Source organism: Labrus mixtus, chromosome 16 (genome assembly GCF_963584025.1).
Source record: "Labrus mixtus chromosome 16, fLabMix1.1, whole genome shotgun sequence".
Taxonomy (NCBI): domain Eukaryota; kingdom Metazoa; phylum Chordata; class Actinopteri; order Labriformes; family Labridae; genus Labrus; species Labrus mixtus.
The window spans coordinates 10,807,769-10,820,331 of NC_083627.1; the positions used below are offsets into that span (position 1 = coordinate 10,807,769).

At 44.4% G+C, this 12,563-nt stretch overlaps 1 protein-coding gene across 3 annotated transcripts in view; it reads left to right on the top strand.

The window, feature by feature from the left end:
* The window catches only part of arid1ab (AT-rich interactive domain 1Ab), a 65,402-nt gene extending 58,367 nt beyond the window's left edge, over window positions 1-7,035 (top strand). For 2 of the 3 annotated variants that reach the window (XM_061060146.1, XM_061060149.1), the window contains exons 14-20: window positions 311-486; window positions 573-702; window positions 1,641-1,760; window positions 1,945-2,041; window positions 2,410-3,229; window positions 3,481-3,611; window positions 3,721-7,035. In XM_061060146.1, coding sequence (XP_060916129.1) covers window positions 311-486; window positions 573-702; window positions 1,641-1,760; window positions 1,945-2,041; window positions 2,410-3,229; window positions 3,481-3,611; window positions 3,721-5,646 — 3,400 coding nt within the window. In that variant the 3' untranslated portion in view covers window positions 5,647-7,035. The remainder of the gene's footprint in view (window positions 1-310; window positions 487-572; window positions 703-1,640; window positions 1,761-1,944; window positions 2,042-2,409; window positions 3,230-3,480; window positions 3,612-3,720) is intronic. The other variant, XM_061060148.1, reaches the window with a different exon arrangement.
* The last annotated feature ends 5,528 nt before the right edge of the window (window positions 7,036-12,563 follow it).

A 12,563-nucleotide genomic window follows, 5' to 3' on the forward strand; every position in this document is an offset into this window, starting at 1 on the left:
CTATGCCGTTCAGAAGGTGTTGTCCATCTGCCATCTGCCTGAATACAGCACAACATGTATACACAAACAACCAGCTGGATAATAAGTGTTAAAGACGAGTAGATTCATAAACAAAGTATAAAGAGTGGAGTTTAAGGGTTTTTATTATGACTGTAGTAAAAAGTGCTAATGAATTGTTAGTGGGTAGACGCCAAAGAAATTTGAAACCAACTGTGAGTGACTCCTGACTATTTTTGAGACTTAATGTAAAGTGTAAAGATAATATGTAGGAGCCAGTAAATGTGACAAACACCTCCCCTCCTTCCTGCAGGAGTAGCGTTAATCTGCAGGACCCCTTTGCGGACGGCGGTGACCCTGCATTTTCCAGAAGGAATGCCATGACTCCCAACTCACAGGGCTATCAGCCTGGGATGGGCGGCCCAGAGATAATGGGTCGAATGGGTCCCTATGAGTCTAACAAAGACCCCTTTGGTGGCATGAGAAAAGGTGCGCGGCAGAAAAACCAAAATATCGTTATGCCATGGCAGTTGACTTAGAGTTAACACTAACAATTATCTGTGTGTCTTTTGAAGCTGGAGAGCAGTTCATGCAACCCGGCCCCAACAGTGGGATGGCAGAACAATATAACAGAGGCCCACCGGGTCCTATGGGCAACATGCAGATGGGCCAGAGGCAACAGTACCCTTATGGATATGACCGAAGGTAAAAACAAACTGCTTTAAATTGAGTTGGTCAGTAGTAGTTCATATTATCTATATATACAAAAACATTTAGGGGTAACAAAGTAAGGTCACATTTTTTCTACATCAGTCAAAATCCATAATTATGTCAACATAAAGTCTGTCTTTAGATGAAAATATACTTCACAAATATATGCCAGAGTTGTCCTTTACAGACCTAAAAGACCATATTCGTCTTATTTTAACCTTAATAAAAACTGGTAAATCTCTGTGTCTGTAATGCTTTAGAAAACAAAGGATGTCTGGAGTTGCTGCAACCTAAGCTAAGCTGCAGCTAACTATGCTAGCTCAGTTTTTAGGGAAGGATTCCTCTTATTTGTCATTATTCATGAGGTTTCTACTGGGAGCAGAAATACCCAGAGAGGTTTGTTCTCTCAAAAATGAACAGAACCAGTCATTCAAACTGGTACTCTGAATAAACCAGTTTTATGTCTTACAATTGGTGTTTCTGTGAAGCTCTTCGGGGCTGTGAGTCATCTAACATCGGCTTACATCAGCGCAGACTGACATGTACATCTCTTAACTGCGAGACACCCAATGACTGAAACATGTTATCAGGTTAAGATATGGTGAAAAAAATAAAAATAAAATCAGGAACTTTTGTGTGTTGGTGATATGTCTTGCAGAGTTAAAAAGTGATCAGACTGTCCATGGGTTTGAGCTTACAGATGCAGACTGACTGTTGTCGTGTTTATCTCTGCTGTGTGATAGGCTAGTAGATGTATCATAATACTAACACATTTTTGATCACGATCCCCTGTTAAGATTGTTTCATCACTAGCCCTTTGACAAGCTCTTTGACGACATTGGATTCAGGCCTTCACTTGTACAAATGTGCTTGGACATATCACCTTAATCAAATCGGTCACAGTTGTTTTTTTTGTATTTTTTTGTGTACAGACCAGAGCCTGGCATGGGTCCTGATGGCACTATGGGACCAGGAGCCCCACAGCCCAACATGATGCCTTCTGGAGCCGACACAGGGATGTACTCGCCAAGCCGCCCTCCACCACAGCAACGGTCAGTACCTCTCAGTGCTCACGCTGTAGTTGAGACGAGACGCAGTTGTTAGATAGTTGTGTGTGTGTTCTTTTTTTTAAAATCCCCCTAATTATCAGCTTTGGAGAGTCATATGTAAACTATTACATTTCCTGTTAAACAATACTTGAAATGTAATGATTTGAACATTTGTTATTGTTTTCAGGCATGACTCCTATACTAATCAGTTCCCTGGCCAAGGAGCTCCCCCTGGTGGCCCATATCCAAATCAACAGCCAGGAATGTATCCACAGCAGCAGCCGGTGAGAACATTTTGTACAGCATTTGGAGTTCTCCTCATATGACTTAATTCTGCTCCTTCATACATTTCCCTGATTAAAGATACAATTTAAGTATTTAATTGTTAAGATAATCTCCCTCAGTTATGTTGGTGACTTGTTGACTAGATTAATCAGTCAATCTTTATTTGTATAATTTTTTTAATCTCAAGAGACTTTACATAAGAGCAGGGGAAAGACCTGACTCGTTGTTACAGACCCAACATGAATCAATCATGAGCACTAAACAACATTTAGCGAAGTGACAGTGGTGAATGCATTCATTCCTCTAAAAATGACAGTACAGAAATACTTGATTATTAATTATAATGCCGGTTGTATTTTTCTGATAGAACTACAAGCGTCCTGTGGATGGAGGGTACGGTCCTCCAGCCAAGCGTCATGAGGGAGAAATGTACAACGTCCCCTACAGCGGTCAACAGCAGCCAGGACCCCAGACCTCGGGGCCTCAGGGTCAACAGGACATGTATAACCAGTATAACGCGTACCCTGGAGGGGATCGTAGACCACCAGGCCCACAGAACCAGTTCCCCTTTCCATTCGGCCGGGACCGAGGACCATCGTCTGCAGGCCCCAATTCCCAGTCTCCAATGCCTCCCCAGATGATGGCAAGCTCCATGCCTTCAGGTCCTGACGGCCCCCAGGGTCCAATGTGGCAGGGTCGCAATGAGATGGGCTACCCCAACTATCCCAACCGACAGGGACCTCCTGTACCAGGCCAAGGCCCCGGGTACCACAGCATGAACCGCTCTGAGGAGATGATGACACCAGACCAACGGATGAACCACGAGGGGCAGTGGCCCGGCCATGTCAACCAGCGGCAGCCGCCGTTTGGCCCCGGGGGAACAGGACCTCCGATGACCAGACCCCTGCCATCCACCTACCAGACTTCCCAGAACCACATTCCTCAGGTGTCAAGCCCAGCACCCATGCCCCGGCCTATGGAAAGTAGGACGTCACCAAGCAAGTCCCCCTACATGCACCCAGGCATTAAGGTGCAGAAAGCCGGACCCCCAGTACCTGCGTCCCACATCGGCCAGGCCCCCGTGCAGCAACCCATGATCAGACGGGATGTGGCCTTCCCTCCTGGCTCTGTGGAAGCCTCCCAACCCCACCTGAAGCCTCGCAGGCGTCTCACCATGAAAGACATTGGTATAAAGCTTTTACAGTTTATTTTTTCTATCACAAAATATCTGATGATTGTCGACCTGCCCACTACACTGACTTTGCCTTTTAATGTCACTGGTTGTGCTAATGGAAATCTAATAATCAATCACAAAACAGATAAAAGCTACTTAATTTGAATAGCTGTCAAGGGTGTTTTCCATTCAGCTGTTGACTTAGTTAATGAACCTCCGGCCTTTAGTTTGCTCATATTTATTCTGTTTTTATCTTTTTTACAGGCACTCCTGAGGCTTGGAGAGTGATGATGTCATTGAAGTCGGGTTTACTAGCTGAAAGCACCTGGGCCTTGGACACCGTTAACATTTTACTGTATGATGACAACAGCATCTCTACTTTTAACTTGTGCCAGGTAAGGTCCACAAACCGGCTCCTGTTGATTTTCATTTTTAAAAAAGGATTGTCAATAATGTGAAAGTTTGAAGGATTGTTTAAGTGACTCTCTTCTTTCGTTTTCTCAGTTGCCTGGATTCCTGGAGCTGGTGGTGGAGTACTTCAGACGCTGCCTCATTGAGATCTTTGGCATCTTAAAGGAGTACGAAGTAGGAGACCAAGGCCAGCGTACCCTCATAGACCCCAACGCTGCTGAGGACTCTGACGATGAAATCCCCATGCCTGAGGGTGAGGATATGGATCTGGATGAAGATGACGAAGAGGATGAGGAGGTAGAGGAATCAAAGGCTAATCCCGACGCCCTCCCACTGGTCCAGGTGAAACAGGAAGACGAGAGCTCACAGACACACAAGTCTTCAGAGGACGAGGAAGAGGAGAAGGAAAGGGAGACTACTATCAAGGAACCCAATACCTCTACCTCAGTGTCACCCCAGGACCTCCACTCTGAAAAGCCCAAACAGGCAAGCAAGTTCGATAAACTTCCCATCAAGGTGGTGCGGAAGAAGAATCCCTTCCTGCTGAACCATTCGTCCAAGCTTGGGCAGCGGCAGAGCTTCGACAGCGGCCTGATACACTGGAGCATCGGCGGTGGTGACACTACCGAACACATCCAGACCCACTTTGAGAGCCGGATGGAAGTTCTTAAGCAGCGAAAACGCACGCAAACTGCATCAGAGAGCCGCAGGAAGGTCCATGTGGCTGAGACTGTCTCGGAGAACTCTGAGAAGTCCAAGTCCAACGGGGAGGAAAAACCTCGGTCGCAGCAGCAGCTGCCCCAGTCCTCTGAACCTCAGAGGTCACCAGTGGAGAAGACCCCCCCTCCTTCTCTTCCCATTGGTGCTCCAGTCACTGCCACCATCGATGATGTGCTATCTGCTCGACCGGGGTCGGTAACAGAAGAGGTTGTTCGTGGAGGTGCAGAAGAGCAGAAGGAGAATGGAAAGTACCTGTTCAGCATCAACCCAGAACTCCAGAGTCGACGCAACATCAAGATCCTGGAGGACGAACCTCACAGCAAAGACGAAACGCCACTCAGCACTCTGTCGGACTGGCAGGACTCGCTTGCTAGGCGCTGCATCTGTGTTTCAAACATCGTACGCAGCCTTTCCTTTGTTCCTGGGAATGACCTAGAGTTATCAAAACACCCCGGTCTCCTGCTGCTGCTGGGCCGCCTGGTGCTGCTCCACCACAGGCATCCCGAGCGCAAGCAGGCGCCAGTTACCTACGAGAAAGAGGAAGAAGAAGACGAAGGCGTGAGCTGTGAGAGAGACGAGTGGTGGTGGGACTGCCTCGAGGTGTTGAGGGAGAACTGCCTGGTAACTCTTGCGAACATCTCAGGCCAGCTGGACCTTTCTATCTACCCGGAGAGTATATGCCTGCCGCTGCTGGACGGCCTTCTCCATTGGGCCGTCTGCCCCTCAGCGGAGGCCCTGGACCCCTTCCCCACACTGGGGCCCCATGGCTCACTGTCCCCCCAGAGACTGGTCCTTGAGACCCTCAGCAAGCTCAGCATCCAGGACAACAACGTCGACCTCATTCTGGCAACGCCACCATTCAGCCGCTTGGAGAAGCTGTACGGCTCGTTGGTGCGCCTGGTTGGAGAACGCAAGGTGGCTGTTTGCAGGGAAATGGCTGTTGTCCTGTTGGCTAACTTTGCGCAGGGTGACAGTTTAGCGGCACGAGCTATTGCTGTACAGAAAGCCAGCGTGGGTAACCTACTGGGCTTCTTGGAGGACAGCCTAGCTGCCACACAGTTCCAGCAGAGCCAGAGCTCCCTGCTACAAATGCAGGGCGGGCCTCAGTTTGAGCCCACCAGTGTAGACATGATGCGGCGGGCGGCCCGTGCCCTGCACGCCCTGGCAAAGGTCGAGGAAAACCACTCAGAGTTCACTTTGTACGAGTCGCGGCTACTGGACATCTCGGTGTCCCCACTTATGAACTCTATGGTGTCCCAAGTGATCTGTGATGTACTGTTTCTGATCGGCCAGTCATGACAGCCGTGGGGAGGTTCCAGCTCTGCCTCTTCCCGTTCCCAGTCACACCCCCACCCTCCTTTTTTTGTATGTGTGTGAGTCTGTTGCGTGTGAGTGAAAAGAGCAAAACTGACTGTCCTTTTTTTTAATTTATGCAAAATCACCTCGGAGTCCACTGTCTTTCTACCCCTGCTTCTCACTAAAAGAAGGAATATCATGAAGTAGATGTGGATTTAAAGCGTCTGAAATAGAGATACTGACAAAGAAGAGCAGATTGGGACCCAGGCATAGGACAGAGTGCGCTGCCCTGCGGAAATGACTTGTTTTTTAATGAAAAGAAAAATCTCCAGAAAAAAAAAAAAGAAACTGTAACCAAAGTTGCTGTCTCGTTTACAGTGAGTTTGGGGGATACATGTGCTCGCTTTCTCCCTCGGGGGTTTGCAGGGGGAAGAGGACATGGACGTAACAATATTATGGTTCATGTTTGGAGGCTACATAGACTCACAGACTGTGGTGTGGTATAATTGCTGTAACTTTGGATGCTATATACTCAGCCCCACAGGAACCACATTATTGGCTGTGAACAGACATCTGTCATGGGAGGCCTGTGCAGTAGATTGTAGGACTTTTTTCTGTACTGTACACCTTAAAAACTGTAAACATACTGTAATAATACTGTTTCACACTGAGATACGCTGGCTTGGCAGCAAACTGTAGTTTTTAAAAACAGTTTTAGTTAATGTCAAGAGAGAAAACGGCTTTCCCCCCAAAGTATGGTGAACCTACAACACCCCGACCTCTTCTCTTTGTCCCTTGATTGTATGACTTGACCCTTATATTAAAAAGTCACCTCTTTAGGACTGGTCCTCAACTCTAGATGCAGTCCAAGCTGCAGTGTATATATGATGTTGTACATTACACTTCTCTCTTTCTCTCAACTTCTGTTGCTCTTCACCGTTTTTAATCTTTGATGATGACAAGTTTCCCCCGCATCAAGTACGCCACCCTCTCCGTTACTTAGACGCCTCACCCTGCTCGTAATGCGCTCCGAGATGGGGGCGTTTAGCTGCTTTTCCAACGCCACCCCCAACAAACACATCTTCAAGTTTCAGTTTGTCTCCGGTCTGGGTGTAGAGAGTATAACAAAAATCATGTCTGCGGTTCCATCTGAGCTCCTTCATAAATGACAAACTAGGTCTTGATGAAGAAACCATTTTTATTTTGTTTATTTTGTTTATTTTTTTTTTCCCAGTGATGCGGATTCTGCATATTTGTATTTCAGATGATGTAGCTAAAACTTGATGTAAATTCCTCTTTTTTCCTTTTTTGGCTTAATGAATATCATTTATTCAGTATGAAATCTTTATACTATATGTTCCACGTGTTAAGAATAAATGTACATTAAATCTTCGTAAGACGTTTGCTGTGGATTTATTATTCCCCTCATATTTGGTCGAAGCAGCAGTTAATAAAGTGCTGAATTTTTCATCTGGCTCGCTGAGAGAAATCGATGCGTCTAAAGCAGCATACAGTGTGTTCTGCTGATGGTTTTGATATTTATAAATGGATGCAGAGACACAACACACAGCCAGCTCTGTGGAGAACACTGCTTATCAAATGCACAGCCATGTTTTCCATCCCTGCATTGATTGACATCTCACCCTGTTGTTGCATGGCTGTCCTTGTCCCTGGATCAAACGCGCTGCTATTTACATACATATTTACATGAGTGGGGAATGCTGGACAGACTGTTTGATACATACAAATAACATGGTACTCTTACACAAGGAGGGGAACATTTTTCATCCTCAGCATATTCACTGATTTTCTTTTATGATATTTGGCAGAGGTCACATTCATATTTGAAAAGCAATCATTGGGCAGGATTTTCGGCTGAGGCTTCTGCCTGATAAACCAAACTTAGCCTACGACATCAGAGCAGTCCTTTAAAAAATAAGGAACTGCCTCTGTGAACCACTGTTAATTTCTCAAATAACCCCTAATAATAGAATATCTTGCACTGTTTTTTTTTATTTCAAATGTAGTCCTTTATACCAGGACAAAATACCACCAAAAAAAATTAAACACTGCCAGCATGAGCTACAATTGGCACCAGCTAAAGTTGTAAAGACTTCTGCCATGTCTTGATGCGCTTTTACTTTGTTTTTCCAGAAGGTCTCACTGAGATCAATATCTAATTACTACGCTCATGAAAACAAAGTAATCTAAAGTAGTCCTCACTTCCTTTTCACAACATTGACTCAAAATTGTTTGAATACATGATTACAGCGTGTCCTGGATGTCTTAGAAACTAATGAACTCCAATAATATTAAGTTAGGAAATATCCATTTATGTAGCACTTTAAAGCTTCTGTGAAGACCTTTCAGTTTGGTGCCCCCTTTGGATGGAGCAGTACTTCTTGTTTTTCTGCTCATTTAGTCCTGTAAGATGTGTTTTTAACACACAAAAAAAAGGGTCTCATTCTTGTATCCTTAAAATGTGACGTCATTCCTGAAAAATAGTTGCTGTGAAGTAAGTTAAAAAAAAAAAAAGGCAGAACCATGTAGTATTCATGTTCAGCAAAACATTTAACGTGCTAACAGTTGCTAATTGTGAGCAGGTGAAGTGTTAATCATATTCGACTTTGAAGTTGGTTGTGTTAGCATGAAAAGAGTTGTGAACTGTTCATAATCTTCCTTATCCCACTTTGGCCTGTAAGCATGTAAACAGCTGTTGATGAGGTAAATGTTTGTTTGAGCGTGTTACCTAACAAGCAGTAGCCTAACTATTGTTTATTAGGTTTAGTGTTCTTCATATCATTTGAGTTGGCAAGCATGCTAACAGGTTGTATTGTGCAGCAGATTCAATGTTCATGATATTCACGGTTTTAGGTGGATTTGTAAGTATGCCAATTGTTTAAAGTTAGCACTAAACAAAATACCATCGAGTTTGTGGGATTTTGCGTCAGACTGAAGCGATTGATCCATGAGGGAACATAGGACCTAACTTTTATTGGGGGGAAATTTCATAGGAACCGGGATGACCCCCGGGTCAGAATGAGACTCTTGAGAGATTCACATGTGATTCACATGAGTTTTGTGACCTGTTCTTTTAGATTTCATTGCATCATTTTGTACCAGGAATTTGCTTTAAGGGGTATTTTTTTCATGGGTATTTTCAATAAAAGTTTGGAGCAGGGAGTTCAGTAACCCAGCATGCACTTACATGTTACTGTATTTTTACAACGGGTAAAAATCATTAGATTACATTGCAACAACTATTTAATCTAAAAATGTCTACTGGATTTACTTGCCACATCGGTGCAGCTGTCTGGATCAATACACAGTAGATATTCTAACTTCAGGTGCCATTAAAACAGTCTCAGTTTCTCTTTCATTGACAAAATTCTGTTCTTCATGTATCATTTAAAGCAGCACCTGAAGCTCGCTGAGGCCTGAAGACATCTGTCATGGATATTGAGCACAGCCATAACAAACAGTCATGGAAGCCTGTAGTAAACACACTGACAAAGATTTTCCACATTTGTAAAGAGAGTCTTGATCCATTATAATTGCATCAACAAAACACCTAACAAAGCTTTCAGATCCCCCTCATCCTCTCACTTCCATCATGTATGATTATCAACACTGACAGGATTGATTACAGGGGATGACGTGGTCACTGAAACTCAACATAATACTCCATGCTTAAATATCGTTTCCAGCATTTAGCCAAGTAAAAAAAAAACATGGATTATTATTAAGATCACAGATCAAAAAACATTGTATGTACAGCAGGATCTATACACTATGTGGATTGCATTAATAGATTTAAAATGTGCTGATTGTTTATGCAGCTTGTTACAGTTGCTTCTGTTCATTTTCTTGCTGTTGTTTTGTGTGTTATTTTTTCACATCTCTTTACAGAGCCTATATCTTGTTTTGTATATTGTTTTATATAATTCACAAATGTTATACCCTGATCAGCGATGACATAATGACCACCTACACAACATTATGTAGGCGACCCTCTTGTCAGTTCAGGGTCAAGACATCCCTGTCATAACAGACGGACTCCACTAGAGGGTGTGCTGTGGTCTCAACGGCACCAAGACTGAATTTGAATTTCCCCTCGGGATCAATAAAGTAGCTATCTATCTATCTATCTATCTATCTATCTATCTAAGACATTAGCATCAGATCTTAAAAGTCCTGTAAGTGTTGAGATCATCCCTCCATGGATTGCATTTATTTGTCCAGCACATCCCGCTAAATACTCGATTGGATTGAGATCTGGGCCAAATCAACACATTGACCTCGCAGTGTGTTTCTCCAGGCTGCCTTCTTCCATTGCTCTGTTGTCCAGTTCTGGTGCTCATGTGCCCGTTTTAGACGCTTTCCGTGTTGGACAGGGGTCGTAATCGGCACCCAGCTGGTCTATGGCTGAGCAGCCCAATACGCAAGAAACTGTAAAGTTCTGCATGCATGTTCTGGCACCTTTCTATCAGAACCAGCATTCACTAGTTCAGCTATTAGAGCTCCGGTTGCTCTTCAGCTGGATCAAACCACAGGCGCACCTTTGCACCCCACATGCATCAATGAGCCTTTGCTTACCATGACCCTGTCTCTGGGTTTACTGGTTTTACTTGTTTAGACCACTTTTGGTAGGAGCTGACCACAGTAGAGCTAGAACACGCCTCAAGACCTGCACTGTTGGAGATGCTCTGATCCAGTTGTCACATTTTGGCCATTTATCAAAGTTGCTCACATCCTTACACCTGCCTATTTTTCCTGCTTCTTACATATGAACTTCATGGACAAGATGTTTTTTTGCTGCTTACCATATCTCACATTGATAGGTGACATTTTTATGGGATGATCACTGTTATTCCCGTCACCTGTCAGCGGTCATAATCTTGTGGCTGATTGGTCTTATTGCTTATATTTATTTTCTAATTTTCTTCATACATTCAGTAAAAAAGTAACAGGAACACACAGTTTTCTGATTCAGATTATTATGAATGTTTATGAGAGGTTCAGGTGTTTTTATCCACCGAGCACCTGAGCATGTCTCTTGTATTGCAGTGTTATTATTTTTTTTATATATAAATGACACAACCTTTACGAAGTCTTTCATTTTTGGAAGAATATGAGGCTGACGAAACCAAGTCTGTATTTCATCACTTTCTACAGTTGGCCATCTTTCTACTGAAGCTTTGGCGCCCTCATGTGGTAAAACTAGTGGAGTACAATGTGCCCCTTCATCAAAACATTATCAATTAATCTATAGCATGGGTCACAGAGGCAGAAAGAATTCAAGTATTCATTGTGAGCCTGTGTTGAAAAAAAAGTCAACTTAAAGGGCTGCAGTCAGACCATGAAGCAAGTCAGAACAGTGCTGTAACTCTATTAAAGTCCTTTTAAAGTTTAAAGTATTAACCTGTGTGTTCATTTTGATTGACCTTCAGCAATTTAACCACGTGTACATGGTTCACTCGCAGTTTAAACATCAAGGCAACATGTGCTCTGAATTGTGGTTATCCAGACTGCAGCGGCCATAAACGCGTCAGGTGCTGCAAGATGTCCGGAAACTTGTTTTAGTCATTGTTTGATGATGGTACAAAATATCCTGTGGGCTTATAGATATTTTGAGAATGGATAAAAGGTCTGCAAATAATTATTTAAAAAAAAACAAAACAGATTAATTCTTTGAAACAGTTAAGTAAAGGTTGCATCCGCATCACACAATGAATAAAATGTAGGAAAAGCAATGTATTGAATGTTAAGGCCCTCGTATAAAGGCCCTCAGGCCATTCCACTTTCGTTCTGCACACTTTGAAGCTGCACTTTTTGGAGAGAATCTGTAAAGCCTAGCAGAAGAACCAAAAATATTGAAGTTTTCTTGAAACTTGCTTGAACTTTTTCCTGCAGCTGTCTTCTTCATCGTCGAGCGCCCTGCAGCTGAAGGGATTCTGGAGCTGATCAGGATAATCGATGACGACGAAGGCGACGTTCTCCCGATCGACACCTCGGTCAGGGATGTCGTCCTTCTCGAGGATGATGATGAGGAACCTGAGGTTCTTCATCTGGGTGAGTATGTAACTGCACAATTCTGCCCTCTTAACGATCTGGAGGGTGAGGAGGAGAGGGAAGAAGAAGAGGAGGATGAAGAGGAGGAGAGAGAAGAAGAAGAGGAGGAGGAGGAGAGAGAAGAAGAGGAAGAGGAGGAGAGAGAAGAAGAGGAGGATGAGGAGAGAGAAGAAGAGGAGGAGGAGGAGGAGGAACCTGAGGTTATTTATCATGGTGATAATGTAAATTCCCTTTTACCGGTCTCGAGGATGAGGAGGAAGATTACCATGAAGAAGACAACTGGTCCGATGAGTCGTGGGAATATTCTGGTCCGGCCAGCGAGGATTCTGGTTATGGCTCCATGTCATTTGATGAAGAGGATGGTGAGGACTTGGATGACGGTGGAGAGGCTGATGAAGAGGCTGAAGAAGAGGAAGGTGATGACATGGATGATGGTGGAGAGTGCCGATGAAGAGGATGCTGCAGAGGATGAGGACAGCATCAAACCTCTTCACTTTGAGGACCTGCCATCACCCTCCCAGGACTCCTGGAGTTGCCTTGATCACATCCCTGAAGAAGCAGCTCCATCCACATCTGGCCTCATCACCTCCGGGAAGAGGAGACGGGAGGAGGAAGAGGTGCAGCATCCTGCTCAGAGGCCCAGGAGGAGTACAGAGGAACCCACTCCCTCAACTTCAGGCCTCAGCTCCAACTCAAACTGGCTCCATAACAGTCCACGGCAGGACTGAGGCCCTTTCTGAACTGTCACAGTTCAGTAGGCAGTACGTACTTTTCAGTAGGGAGTTTCAGTATACTGAACTCTCGTGGTCATTCAGCAGTGTTTCCCCTAGGTTTACAGCGTTGGGGGG